Raw genomic sequence first — 15,577 nt, 5'->3', positions numbered from 1 at the left:
TTTATTGTCAGTAAGCATAGAAGTTGTCATAAATTAAAAAAGAAAATATTCTAGTGCAACAGGATTATGTACAATGAAAACATGTAATGAAAATTTAAAAATAGTTTAATCTTGATCATTTTATAATATATTTTATTTATTTACTAGAGAAGGAGAGAGGCAGACAGAGAAAGGTGGAATGGCTCTGCCAGGGCCTCTAGCCACTGCAAACGAACTCCACATGCATGCGCCCCCTTGTGCATCTTGCTTATGTGGGTCCTGGAGAGTTGAATGAAGATCTTTTGGCTTTGTAGGCAAATGCCTTAACCGCTAAGCTCTCTCTCCAGCCCTTATCTTGATCATTTTACTCATGCTTGCTCGTGAATCTTTAATGACTTGACTTTACATCTATAATAAAAAGCTAAGTTTTGACACAGACAAAAAAATAAAGAAGAAAACATTTCTAAGAAAAAAAAATAAACAGAAGATATGGACTAGGGAGATGTCTCAGAGGGTAAGATACTAGCTTCTCAGACATGAGGACCTGAGTTTGGATCCCTATACCCACATTAAAAAAAAAAGATGCCAGGTGTGGTGGTGTGCTCCTGAAATCCCATTTTTGTGGAGGTGGACATGGAGAATCCCTGGGGCTCGGGAATTTGTTTGTCTTGATGAACCAATCAACTTTAGGTTCAGAGAGAGATCCTTCACAAAGAATAAAGTGGAGAATTGATTGAAGAAGACTCCTGACCTAGACCTTTGGCCTCCACATACACATACATGTGCAAACATATGTGTGCCTACATGCACACTTATGGACACACATACAATGCATAAACATACAGGTATAGAAAAATCAGGAAAAAGAAAACATCCCCTTGAACGGCTTGTTTAAAATTTCATCACTGGAACCCTTTCACATTCTATAATTTGCTTTTATAGAAAGTATAAGAAAAATAATTTCAAAGTTACATTTTATTAACTGAGTTATGTTGCAGATAGGAAATCATGATGAGCCTGTTTAGAACCTTGTTCTACTTGTCATATAGTGTACCTTCAAGACTTAGATTTTCAGACACTTAGAGTCACGGGGTGTCAGAGCCAAAAGCTACATTTATGCAGCAGGTAGATTGGGATACAGAAGCACTGAGTATAGAAAGGTGGAACAGAAGTATACTGTATGTGTAAATATTCAAAGTCATAGAAAAAATAATTTTCAAAACATGTGAACAAATAATGCTACAGAAAATTAAAATGTGAAAACTGAACTTCTAAATATTTAGTTTATATTTTTATTTTTTTGGATTTGGGCATATTTAGTATGTAAACCTCACATGTTGGTACCATCCTTTCCTTCATCCCTGTCCCTTTTCTGCAGAGGCTTTCCTCGAGGATGCAGGTCAACCCCATGGGGATTGAGGGTCATGCATTATGGGGGCAGCAGGCAGTTATGGGGGAGAAGAATTGTCTCTGTGCAAAATGTACCATTAACTTTTGGCTCTGACAATCTTTTCACCCCCTCTTCCACAAAATTCCTGGAGCCATGTTGGGTGCATTTTAAGTGTACTTTAGTGATGAGCTCTTGGGAACATCTGGATCTCTGGTTTGGTAGGTATTGAGTGTCCTCAGTGTGTATCTCCTTCACTCTTATGCTGATATCAGATTCACTATGAAAGCAACACTCTTGTTCATTTCCCCATTTCCTCTGTGGTTTCAGCTGGGGCCTGGGTAGAGTGGAGTGTGCTGGGTCGTTTATATCCGCAGGTCCTGCTCTGTCTAAAAGAGAGAAGCAAATTCTCCAAGGGAGAGTGAAGTCAGCACCATTTAAATGGGATAACCATTACTTAGAGAGAATTGAAAGGATGCAGACCCTCTTATAGCTCAAGAGTAGTGGGAGTTTGACAATGGAAAGCAGAAGTGTTAATCTGGATCTGATTCTGACTTGTTTCCCAGTTCCAGATATGGGTTCCTTTCCACTGAGTGGATCTGTTAGCCAATCCAAGAGCAGTTGGTTACTTACCATGGCTGTGTGCCACTAGTGCACCTAGCATCACATCAGGCTGTTTGTGTCTGAGTCACTTAGACTTTGAGTTGCTTGGATAGACTTTGGCCATTTTCCCCCTGTAGCTCATGTAGCACTTTCTTGCTCTAGATGGGCTAATTGTCTAGGGACTGGTTCTCTTCTTGATTCCAACCCAGTCTCTCCATGGTCGATGCCAACAGTGTATCGTGTCTTCAGCAGTAGGGTCTTACCATTAACCTTTGGTGGGTAATCATGCGAAAGCTGAACTCTACCTGTTAGCCACTACATACTCCAGGGTAGCTGGTTCATGAGCTTCTGAAGTGTTCTGGCTCTATCTCCTATCTTGGGGTAGGAACACTGTGATTACAGATACATGCTCCCATGCCCAGCTTTTTCATGTGGGTTTCTCCCGCCTTTACCTTCCAAGGCTGGAATCACAAGTGTACTTGCCAGGATGCCTGAAAAAGCTCTGTGTTCTTTACTAACCTATTATCTCTCAAAATCAAAGTTCTTTTCAAGGATAATTTCCAGAATGAGTGATAAGGACTTGCAGCTCCTTATATCTACTGTTGAGCCTTGATTATCAGTTCAGTTGTTGTTTTGTCAGTTTTGATACTTTTAAGATTTTTCTTTCAATCTGGGCTTTATAGTTGAACTTAATGGGGAATACTGGTTTGAATACACTAGTCCCACCATCATTGAAAATAGCAAGTTCTCCTTCCATCCTTCCCCATTCCTTCCTATTAGTGGGAGTAAATCCAGTTTACTATGAGGTACAACTTCTTCCTGACGTTTCTCCTATCAAGTCTCCCTGCATGTGTCCTGCATGGTAGTTTGCTGCTTTGGTATCCTACTAACCATATCCTGTCTTTAAGTACATATTCCTGTGGTTTCTTCATAGTGTGTAGTGATGTCCTTGAAGGCAGAAATCCTATTTCACTTACTTTTCTGTCCTTGGTATACAATATCATGCATTCTGTACAACAGCTGTAATGCCTGTGTTGCTTGAGCTGAGCTGTATTTGCTGAAGCAGAAGGGCAAAAGGCCAGCTGGCTTCTGTTCTTATGATGTCTCTCCATGGAGGATAGCACCAGCCCCATTGTCTGTACTTAACAGCTTCTTTGACCATGATAGGCCCTGTGAGCTCATGACCAAGTAGACATGTAGCATGTGAAATATTTGGCCTGTGGCCATCATTGCCTGTGTTGCAGTCAGATTCACATTGCTGGTAGAAATCACCCAACCAAGAGCAGCTTGTGGGAAAAAGAAATTTATTTTGGCTTACACTCTTGAGGGGAAGCTCCACAATGGCAGGGGAAAATGATGGCATGAGCAGAGGGTGGACATCACCCCCTGCCCACATAATGTGGACACCAGCTATAGAAGAGTGTTCCAAATACTAGCAAGGAGGAGCTAGCTATAACTCCCATAAGCCACCACCAACAACTCTGCCTCCAGGAGGCATTAATTCCCAAATCTCCATCAGCTGGGAACCTAGTAGCATTCAGAACACCTAAGTTAATGGGGGACATCTGAATCAAACCACCATACTGTGTATTTCTGTGTTTGACTACTCCTGTCTTCAGAAGCTGTCCAGTTGTCACATCCCATACATTCCATCCTACCAACAACAAACAGAAATAAGAAACAAAGGCACAGTTGTATTTGTGTCATGCAAATAATGTGGAATTCTAAGTAGGGCAAAGTTTAGCATATTAAAAAACTCAATTTTAATCCCACTCCAGTCTTAACTTTTCAACTTCTTTCTTACTCTCAGCTTGCCTTGCATTTCTTTTATTTATAACTCTAGTATCTGTCTTAGTACTTTTCTGTCTTGTGTTTTCAATTTCCCTCTGCCTGGAATGTTCTGTCCTTCCCACTCTTCTTTCCTCTCTTCTTACATAAGCTCAACCTGTTTGTTTCCCAACATTCAGTCAAATTTCTCCTGTTTGCAGAGCCTTCCTTAATTTTAAAATGAAAACCTGTTTCATGCAATCATCTCAGAGGCTCAGCCTCGCCTTTGCATTATAATTAATCATTTAGAAGTATGGTCTTTCCCATTAGACTGTGAGTGCCTCAAGGGGAGGGATCCCATGTTAGTCATCAATATTCAGATTGGCAGGTATACTGTCCAGCTTTTAGTGAGGTGGTAAGTAGGTATTTTTTAATGTGTAAGCACATTTTTAGGTTGGTAGCCTTAATAAGGATTATATTTTTCTTTTCTAAGTCACAAAACTTTAAAATTTAAAGCATATTTTACCAATCCTACTTTATTAACTGACATGAGACAATGAGTGACTGTGTCTTTAGGCAGTATGTCACCAAGCATTAGGTGGCAGTAGTGTGTCACATTTTACCTTTGCAAGGTTTCCAGCTTTCATAATCTTAATGTGCCATCAAAGTACAGGAGATACTTGGCTGTATTTTTGCACCTGACTTCTTGTACCATGATCTTACCTTAAACAGAAGATTTCTCACAGAAACAAAGCCAGACAACAAAGCACAGCCATGTTTGTGTGTCCTCTTGTCTGTCAGCCGTAGTCAGGTTCATTGGCAGTCTTAGCAGCATTTTAACTGTTTAATGGCTGTTTCGTGATGACAATGATTTTCAATAATGAAAACCAATGATCAGCGTACAGCATATATACCTTATTGGTATTCAAAGCAGCTTTGTCTCAAAATAGTATATTAAGTTTGTTGAACAGTTATGGAATGCTTTCTTCTGGATATACTTAGCAATTTCTGTTAGTATTAAGTTCACCTATCTTATTTATTGAATCTCATTTAGTTAAATTTCAATGATTAATTTTTCTGATCAGTAAATAATAAGAATTAAGGGGTTCTATCATCACTTCTTCCTTATGTGTTTAATCCCATAATTACTTTTGAGCATTTATGTATTTAAATGTCAGTAATTTTTATTTGCATTTCATTCCCATGCTACTTTCTTATAGCTTGTGAATTTGAATAAATATAAATTATTATTATTAAAGGAAAATTTTAGATCAACACACAACAATATTTTTGTAAATAGAAGAATGCAGAGTTCATATGTTACATATACTTTCTCATAATCTCAGAGGTGAAGTACTAGAGGGAACTCAAGCCAGCATCTTAGCATCATTAATATGGCAGAATGATCAGTTAATAAGAGAAGAGCAAGACAGTGTTGACAGAACACACCACCTAATTAGTACCTGATGGCCTTGGTGGCCACAGAGCGGGGCTTCAGGTTGCTGTAGAAGAGCAGCTCTATGGGGTCTCTGTATGTACATCATACTCTTTCTTCTTTGCCAGGATGGCTTTAGCTTGTCCTCAGATTCTCAAGTCCTTAATTATACTGAAAAGAAACAAAGAGGTCCTTCCTAGAGACCAGGTAAAGTCAGCCTCTGTCCTGCTATTGGTTATCATTTGGGGAGATTGGAAGCAGAATGTTTTCCCTGAAATTCTCTGTGTGGCACATAGTGGTATCTTACTGAAGACTCACTTGATATAATTTTGGATGTGGGTATTTGACTTTATGCTTAAGCTAGTAGTTACATAGCCTATTGCACAAAATTTGAAATTTTCATAACTTACGTATGATATAAGGCATGCATGTATGATACAAGGAAACACTTTAGTCTCCACTTCTGTGTAGTCAAAAGAAGGAATATGATATGCTACCAGCAACAGGAATTGGCTCAGATTCCATGTTGTTAGTAAATCCTATGGTTCAAAGTGTATCGCAGAGGTCAGTCTTCATTTTGAAAAGGTTTTGCCATGTGTTGAACTCCCCAGCCACATATCACTTGTTTCTATTATGTTTTCTTCTTTCTGTGTATCTAGTTGCTTCAGAACAACCTCCATTCTTATATACAGTGTACACTGAGCATAATCCCTCCTGCCACTTCTCTTTTTGTCCCCCTCCCATATTTCCCCTCCACTGAAAGCTTTCTTCTTTCCAACTAGTCCTTCTTCTATTTTGATGCCATAGACCCCCATCCCCATTACTAGTTAGGTTTTGTATTAGATACTGTCAGCAACTATGAGGTCATGAATGCCACCATTACTTTGTGTCTAGAAGACAGTATTCCAAAGCACTTCTTTGGCTCTAACATTCTTTCCACCACTTTTTCCATAGTGATTCCTGAGTCTTGGAGGGTAGGATAGAGATGTCTCACATAGTTCCAATATCACTTCCCATTTATGATTTTTTGAATCTACCACCTGTGTATTTCCCTTAAACTCTTGGCCTGCTACATGTGTAATTTTTCTAAACTCAAGGTAACCATGTGTACAACTTTCTTTATTATTCATTAATGATCTGAATTTCCTGATCTCTGCTTGGGTATTTTCCCTCTGCTGTTCTTCCTTAATCCATCACTACTTATTCTTTTAATTTCTTCCATGGGGAGGTTCAAGGAAGATGCTATACCTTCTAAATAAGTTCATGTTTCTTTTCAATCTCTCTACATAATTGCCTAGATCTTATCTTCCACGTTTATAGTCACAAATGCTCCAGCCTCTTCCTAGACCTCAGTTTTTCTTAATTAAACCTCATTTATGATTTCTTCTTAAACTCAGTAACTCTTCATTTACCCTTCTTGAGTCTGTTTTTTTTTTAAATTAATTCTTTGTTAAAATATGATAAGGACCCAAAATTGAGGTTCATAAGTTTGGGAGGCCCCTACTGAACCCCCAAATCTTGTCTTTCATTTGTCTTACTGTATTGACCAGTCTGGTCTTGACCTCATGATCTTCCTACCTTATCTTTCCAAGTAGCTGGGACTGATTCAAGCATACCCAGCAAATTGATATTAGTAATGATTGTGCCTATTGCATGAACTTAACATGGGTCCTGTTCTGTGCATCATTTGTGAATTTAGCGAGTGGACTCTAAAGCCTGCTTTAACTTCTTATCATTTCAGTAGGATTACTTTGCAGTCTTTCTTTCAGTTTTTGCAAGTGAAAATATACTTTAAAAAATCTAATAATTCTATTATATTAATAAATATAAGTAATTCACCATTTAAAAATAGGAAAGATACATATTTTAGGGAAGTCTGAGACAGGAATGGACTAGGGAGCCTATATTTAGGAAGAGGGACTGTTCTTTCTGTTTGTTTGAATACATCAACTTAGAAATGGGATTGTTTGAATTTAACTTGTAGTTCCAAAGTGTTGTTGTTTACCTTTGTCTTGTTTTGGGAAGAAAGAGATCAAGGATATAATAAGCATTTGGAGGGAGAGGGTTGCTTTTTGTAAAAATTACTGAAGACTAAGATTCTAACTGATTGTTATGAAATTTTTAATGAACCCTATATTTAATACTTGGGTAAGATGAAAACAGCAATTTATATAATAATGAGAACAAGTCTTGGAGGATGCTTCTGACTGTGAGATGTTAGAAGGTTTCCCTCCCATAGTTCCCTGTTTAGTGTCATTACCTGCACATGTGCACATGTGTGTGTGCACACACACACAGGCACAAATTTGAGCATAGAGTCCACATATGAGAGAAAACTTGGAATATATGTTTATCTGGCTTATTTCACTTAAGATAATGATCTCCAGTTGTATCCATTTTCCTGCAAATAATCATGATTTAATTTTTTTTCTTGCTGAACAAAATTCTATTGTGTATATGTACCAGATTTTCTTTATCCATTCATCTGTTGATGGACATCTAGGCTGTACTTATTTCCTTTGTTGTACAGAGCTTTTTAATTTTATGTAAACCCATTTGTCAGTTCTTGGGATTATGTTATTTTTGTTGGGGATGTGTCCATTCATTGGATAGTATTACAACAGAATAGATTCACAAGACTCAGATGAAAAGCTCTTATTTCAGTAGCAATCAAGAAAACACCAAATTAGGGAAAGAGATTGACTTATATTTTGACATCCAGAACTGATCTGTAACTCATATTGAAATTTAGTGATGACTTTTAGTTTGGAGAAACCGATGTTTTTAAGAAAAAAAAACTATTATTGTTATTTTTTATTTGAGGGCAAGAGAAAGGGAGTGGGGAGAGAATTGGCATGCCAGGACTTCGATCTTCTGCAAACAAACTCCAGACACATGCACCACCTTATGCATCTGGCTTATGTGGGTCCTGGGGAATAAAACCTGGGTCTTTTGCTTTGCAGGCAGGCACCTAAACTGCTAAGACATTTCTCCAGCCTGGAACACTAGTTTTTTTAGAACTTTCTTTATCAGGCTAGCACACGATCAGACTTACAAGTAGACTTTGTATAATGATCTGCTTAGTTTTTAATATTTAGTACCTTTTTGTTGTTGTTGTTTTTTGGAGGTAGGGTCTCACTCTAGCTCATGCTGACCTAGAATTCACTATGTAGTCTCAGGGTGGCCTTGAATTCACAGTGATCCTCCTACTTCTGCCTCCCAAATGCTGGGATTAAAGGCACGTGCCACCACGCCCAGCTCTTTTTAGTCCTTTTTTTTTCTTTTTTTGGTTTTTTGAGGTAGGGTCTTACTCTAGTCCAGGCTGACCTGGAATTCACTCTTTAATGTCAGGGTGGCCTCAAGCTCATGGCGATCCTTCTACCTCTGCCTCCCAAGTACTGGGATTAAAGGCATGTGCTACCATGCCCTGCTTCTTTTTAGTACTTTTAAACTATGAACTGAGACTAATTTCTCCAGGGCCTTAATTAATTCTTGTGTTATCTCAAAATTAAGAGATTTCACATATGAATGTATTTTTTAAATGTTTATTTACGTGTGTGTGTGTATGTGTGTGTATGTATACCTCTTGCCACTGCAAATGAATGAACACCAGACACTTCTGCCACCTTGTGCATCTGGCTTATGTGGGTGGCAGGGGAATTGAACCCCGTGGCAGGCTTTGCAAGCAAGTGCCTTTAACTGCTGAGGCATCTTCCTAGCCCCTGTTTGGTTTTTGAAACAGGGTCTTGTTGTATAGCCCATCCTAGTCTTAAATTTGCTATGTAGCCCACTGTGGACTCTAACTTGAAGTAACCTGCTTCATCCTAAATTCTGAGGTTACAAATATTTGCTTCTGTGTTGGCTGGTGAGTGTATTTCAAACCTATCCTGTGTCATATTTACATATGTTGTCTGTAACAACATACAACAAGCTTTGTTAGGTGGTGCTAGAGTAATAGGTTAGAGAACGTCAATGCAGCCAATTCTGTTTTTAGCTTTGGAATATTGCTTGAGTATTCCAACATTAGGGATACATAAATCATCTTTATGAGCAGCCCTAGCCAAAGGAGATGACACAATAAACCCTCCCTTTCCTTTTCTTTGTTCATTGTATTATTTAGTTTATTGCCTACATGTGAACTGATAAATATACATCGGGAGAGGAAGTTTGCCAAAAGCAAGGAAGTTTTTCAGCATGTGTGATGGCTACCAGTTCTAGCTGAACAGCGTTTGCTCTGCTGTTAACAGTCATCAGCAGTGTGGAAAAAGTCACATGAAAATGAAGCTATTGTTAAAGGAAATAGTCCACAATAAGAAAAATGTTTTTACATGTATATACTTTCTGAAATTAACATTGAAAGTTAAATTCATTTAGCTTTGTGTTACCATTATTCACTGAGTAAGTTTGGCCCCTGCTGCTTGATCAGTGGCTTGTACTTGTAATTGTTGTGTTCTGTTGGTGTCTGTAAAGCAGCCAGTAAAAGAATATATGTAACTGTGCCATGATTTGCCTAGTATGTGAACTTTCTCACATTCCTGTATGTGACACAGTTTGGCTATTTATTTCATTGTAAAAACTTGAAGAAAAAAAAAACAGAAATAAAGAGAAAGAAAAAAAAATACTCTCCACTGAAAGTTTGCCTTGGAAACCTATAATATATTTGATACAACTTCCAGAGTAATCACTGGTTGAAAAATTATGGGTATGAGACTGGGGAGGTGGTTCATCATAAGAGCACTTGATGTGTAAGCATGAAGACCTGAGTTAGAGCCTAGCACCCAAGTGAAAAGGTAGGTATGGCTGCATATGCCTGTCAACCCAGCACTGGGGTGGGTACAGACCGGGGAATTGCTGGGGTTCACCTGTCAGCCAGGTTGACTAACTGCAGCTCCAAATTCAGTTCAGCTCTGTGTCAGGGAAATGTGGTGGAAGAGTGATAGAGGAGGACATCTACATCTTCCCCTGGCTTCTGCATGCATGATCACAGGGTGTGCCACATGCAAACACAGCATAATAAAACACATGCGCGTACACACACACACACACACACACACACACACACACACACACACTCAAAAGTAAGCAAGAAAAAAAGTTTGCCAGGCGTGGGGGCACATGCCTTTAATACCAGCACCCAGGAGGCAGAGGTAGGAGGATCGCTGTGAGTTTTAAGCCACCCTGGTGCTACAGAATGAGTTCTACGTTGGCTTGCACTAGAGTGAGACCCTACCCTGAGAAAAAGGAAAAATTCTAGTAAATATATCTGAACATCTGCACTACTACCCTGTTAAGTGAGATGTCCCTAAATTTGTTTGCTGAGCTGTAAAATATATCAAACGACTGCTAAATAAAAAGGAGAGAGAACCAAAGACAAAAGCAAAGGCAGTAAACAGATGGTGTAAATGAAGTATGCAGTGAGTCTCACTTAAATTCACATTTTAGGATGATGAGTTGGTGCACAACTTTCTCCTTTTGACCAAATAGTGTCAAGAAATTGCTACACACTGAAAACATCATTAAAAGTTTCTTGAGCTGGGTGAGGTGGCACATACCTTTATACCCAGCATTCGGAGGCAAAGAGGTAGGGGGACTGCTGTGGGTTCAAGGCCAGCTTAGGACTACAAAGTGAGTTCCATGTCAACCTGGGCTACAGAGACCCTACCTCAAAGCAAAACAAAGCATAACAAAAATATTGTTATAGTTTGAGAATTTACAGGAGAAAAATTCTTTAATGAGTTCATATCCAGATGTTTTATTGAATTCTTTAAAGTTGTTTCTTATAAATCTGGCCCTGAATAAGTAGTTTTCAATAAAAATTCATTTGAAAATTTCTAACTATGAACTTTTTAAGGCTGAGGAAGAATATAAAAGTATTGTTTTTTATAGTTAGATACTTTTAAAAATAATGATTGTATGATCTAATTTTATACAAAAAGTATCAGTGAATTCTTAAAAAAAATTATTTATTTGAGAGATAGAAGGAGATAGAGGCAGTGAGAGAGCGAATGGGAATGCCAGGGCCTCTAGCCACTGCAAACAAACTCCAGATGCATGTGCACCTTGTGCATCTGGCTTACATGGGTCCTGGAGAATGGAGCCAGGGTTCTTAGGCTTTGCAGGCAAATGCCTTAACTACTAAGCCATCTCTTCAGCCCCATCAGTGAATTCTGTGCTCTTCCTTTTCCTGCCCTGTACTTTTGTATGCACCTGTTTCTGTTCGTGTTAGTCATTCTCAAGGTAAATTGTCCACAAGACCAGTGATTCCACAGCAAATTATCCAGAAAACGTCTTTGCACCTTGTGACAGCTGTCACTGGTAGATTTATAGCTACTCCAGTATTCTAATTAGCCTGGCATTTGTCTCCTGTGCCCAACACTGTTGTCTCATTGCCTTGGCATCTTAGTGTTCATCTCCTCATTACCTTCTTAACTAAAGCTCGTATTTATAGTTCATTTGTACTTGCTCCCACCCAGCTCTCTCTGCTCACCACCTTCCTTATTTTGATTGGCAGTACCATCCAGATAAGCACAGTGCAGATTTGCCAGCACAAACTGTGGAGGAGTGTCTGCAGAAGTTCCTTGAAATTGATCAGGCATGGAAAATTCTAGGGAATGAAGAGACAAAAAGAAAGTATGACCTGCAGCGGCATGGTAGGTCCTTGTGGCGAGCAGCCACAGCTCATGAGCACTTCTTTGGAGCAGGTTGCCAGCTACTTCTGGGGAGCACTTTCCAGCATTTGCACTAAATTCATTACTACCTTTATTGCTTCCCTCCATCGTTTTTAATTATGCCCTATTCTTAGTAGTGATTATTGTGTATCCGTTGAGAAGCTAAAATTACTAAGATGTGGCTTCTTGTAAGGCATGAAAGTTACTTTTTATAACTATTTAAAATGTTCAGTGGGCTGGGGAGATGCTCAGCAGTTAAGGTACTTGCTTGCAATGTCTAATGACCTGGATATGATTCCCCAGTGCCCATGTAAAGCCAGATACACAAAGTGACACATGCATTTGGAGTTTGCAGTGGCTAGAGGCCCTGGCATGCCTTTCCGTCTATGTCTGTCTCTCTCTCTGTTTGCAAATAAGTAAATAAATAAATAAACGTTTTTTTAAAAATGCTCAAGGGGCTAGAGAAATGGCTCAGTGGTTAATGTGCTTGCCTGCAAAATCTAAGGACCCGAGTTCAGTCCCCAAGTACCCATGTAAAGCCAGATGCACAAAGGGGCACATGTATCTGGAGTAGTGGCTAGAGGTCCTGGTGCACCCATTCTCTGTGTGTGTGTGTCCCTCTTTACTTTAAAGAAAGAAAGAAAAATGTTCAAAAGCCAGGTCTGGTGGCACACGCCTTTAATCCTACCACTGGGGAGGCTGAGGTAGGATCATTGTGAATTTGAGGCAAGCCTTGGGCTAAAGAGTGATTTCCAGGTCAGCCTGGCCTAGAGTGAAACCCTGCCTTAAAAAAAAAGAAAGTTAATTTATACTTTCAAAATTATGTTCATATATATTTAAAGCTGCTTTTTATTAAACTTACATATGGATTTCAGTTTTCACTATAGTACTCCAAAGACTGTACAAATGTCTAAAAGAGATATGATGTAGGGTAGCATCTTAAAGTACTCTGCTGTCATTGAGCTTGTTTGAGGCGAAGTTTCATGAATATCTCTTAGATAAACTATGCTTTATGATATTCATAAATGGTATTGTAGGAATGTACATTGCTTAAGCAGCTTTAAAGGTCACTTTTATGCTTTTAGAAAATAGCTTCTTAAAACAGTGACAAGTTGTTAGGAGAGAGAAAGAGAAATGTAGGTCAGGTTTGTCACGCATGGACTGTCGTTACACGAAGTGATAGGCTGTCTTTTAGTGCTGGCCTTCAGACAGGAGTCCTTCAGCCTTCTATTTGGACTTTGAATAAGCACACTACATGTTAATGGGGGTGGGGAGTCAATAATCAGTTATAGCCTGTGGGAAAAACACTCAATTCTCTCTCAATACTTCATCAGTCTGAGCACTGATGGGATGTGTTGATAAAAGCTCACTGTCTCTGGATTGATATTGAATCGCCTCCTTGCCCAATACCAGTATACCATACAGCATTACCAGAGTAGTTTAAGGCTTCTGCTATGAAGGTTCTGAAAATGTGATTTAAGAAGCAGGACTTTCTTTTTATTTCTAACTGCAACATTATAGGATAAAGCCAATGATATTTCTGGAACAACCATACTTATTTTCAAAGGAACTTGTACCAATAAAATATAATAAAAATATGTGTTTCAGGGCTAGATAGATGGTTCAGTAGTTAAGAGCAAGCCCTCCTCAGACCTCCTTAAGCCCTGTGCAAGCATGATGGCTTGAGGAGGTCTGAGAGACCACTCAAATTTGATCCTATGGATCTACATAAACATCTGGGCATAGCCACACACATCTTTAATTCCAATTCTATTGGGCAATAGGGACTTAAGAATTGCTGGAGCTCATGAAAATGCAGAAAGCTCCAGTATCAGTGATAGACTCAGGTTCACAAATAAAAACAATAGAGCAGGATACCCGAGGTTCCACTCTTGCTAATGCAGGCAAGCATAACATGTTCCAGGTGAGCGAATGGTGCACTGCAAAGATACATACATGTGCATATGCCACACATACACTACCACACCACCTTACACAGAAACAAGCAAAAAAAAAAAAATCTGTATTTCTTTTTCAGTATGCCATACCTTCGTGTGAAAAGACTTAATGAGGCATTATTGTACTAAGGGTACTTGACTTACTGTTTTTTATTTTTTTTTTAATATTTTATTTATTTATTTGAGAGCGACAGAGACAGAGAGAAAGCTAGATAGAGGGAGAGAGAGAGAATGGATGCGCCAGGGCTTCCAGCCTCTGCAAAATAACTCCAGACACGTGCGCCCCCTTGTGCATCTGGCTAACGTGGGACCTGGGGAACCGAGCCTCGAACCGGGGTCCTTAGGCTTCACAGGCGAGCGCTTAACCACTAAGCCATCTCTCCAGCCCTGACTTACTGTTTTTAAGCCAAGGTCTTGCTTTGTAACCCAGGCTCACCTCATACTTACAGCAGTTCTTTTTCCTGAGTGCTGGGATTAGAGCCATGCACTACCTCTCTTGGCTAGAATATTTGATTTGAAATATTTTTAAAAATTTATTTGCAAGCAGAAAGAGCAAGAGATCAAGATAAAGACATAGGGGGCAAGGGAGATAAAGTATGGACATGCCAGGACCTCTTGCTATTGCCAACGGACTCCAGGTACATGTGCAACTCTGTGTATTTGGTTTTACGTCGGTACAGGGGAATTGAACCCAGAGTGGCAGGCTTTGCACAAGCAAGTGCCTTTAACCACTGAGCTATCTCTGCAGCCTAAATATTTGATTTTCATAGTGACTTAGTTGTAGTATTAATCACCTGTGAGGTCTTCCTACTTTTCAAAGATTGATTAATGTTTTTACAATATTAAGAACATGATGAGTATATTTTTTAAAAAGAACTTGCAATGATTTTCAAATGTGGCTTGAAATTTTTGGTCATCTGTTTGGTAGCAAATATAGTAAAACTATATATCTGACAAAAATAATGTAAGGGTAGCACCATTTGTAAATAAGCTCTAGCCATAGACACATCCTTATGAACTGGGATCACATGATAAATGTCAATGGCTATACTGAAGGTAATGCACCTGCCTATATTGTATGTGACGTAATCCATCATCATAAAGCCACTGAGCTCTATTGGAGATGATAAGTTTGTGACAGTGCTTTTGCACATCTTTACCAATTCTTTACTAATGTGGAATTCCTGCTTGCTTATGATAAGAATAATTCACAAAAAACTGTTCCCTAACGAATGTAGGACATGTATTTTCAAAGTCACTGCATTTATGCTACTACATAGCCTGTGTAATATAAAGAATCTCTGGGTGGACTTTACTAGAAGTTTGTTGTCCAAGGAAAAAGAGGTAAGAAGGGGCTGGAGAGATGGCTTAGAGGTTAAGCACTTGCCTGTGAAGCCTAAGGACCCCGGTTTGAGGCTTGGTTCCCAGGACCCATGTTAGCCAGATGCTTAAGGGGCACATGCATCTAGAGTTCGTTTGCAGTGGCTGGAGGCCCTGTTGCGCCCATTCTCCCTCTCTTTCTGTCTCTTTCTCTGTCTGTTGCTCTCAAATAAATAAATAAATAAATACAATAAACTAAACAGAGGTAAGAAAATGTCAGGAATTATAACGTACATTATTTTGCTAGGGTAAACCATACATGGAAAGAAATAGGAAACAATGTAAAATGAATACAGAATTTCATTAAGGAAGATATAAAAGATGTTGTAAGTGCTGGGGCTATAGCTCAATAGTAGAGCACATAGGACTTGGGTTCAATCTCCAGCACTATCAAAAACAA

General features: G+C 39.0%; 1 protein-coding gene across 2 annotated transcripts in view; it reads left to right on the top strand.

Moving 5' to 3' along the window:
* Positions 1 to 15,577, top strand: part of Dnajc24 (DnaJ heat shock protein family (Hsp40) member C24) — a 47,162-nt gene that overhangs the window by 16,044 nt on the left and 15,541 nt on the right. For both annotated transcript variants that reach the window (XM_045156214.1, XM_004660716.3), the window contains exon 3: positions 11,683 to 11,821. In XM_045156214.1, the coding sequence (XP_045012149.1) occupies positions 11,683 to 11,821 (139 nt within the window). The remainder of the gene's footprint in view (positions 1 to 11,682; positions 11,822 to 15,577) is intronic.

The sequence above is a fragment of the Jaculus jaculus genome, chromosome 8 (genome assembly GCF_020740685.1).
Source record: "Jaculus jaculus isolate mJacJac1 chromosome 8, mJacJac1.mat.Y.cur, whole genome shotgun sequence".
Classification (NCBI taxonomy): Eukaryota; Metazoa; Chordata; class Mammalia; order Rodentia; family Dipodidae; genus Jaculus; species Jaculus jaculus.
This window is presented reverse-complemented; position numbering and strand designations above follow the sequence as displayed.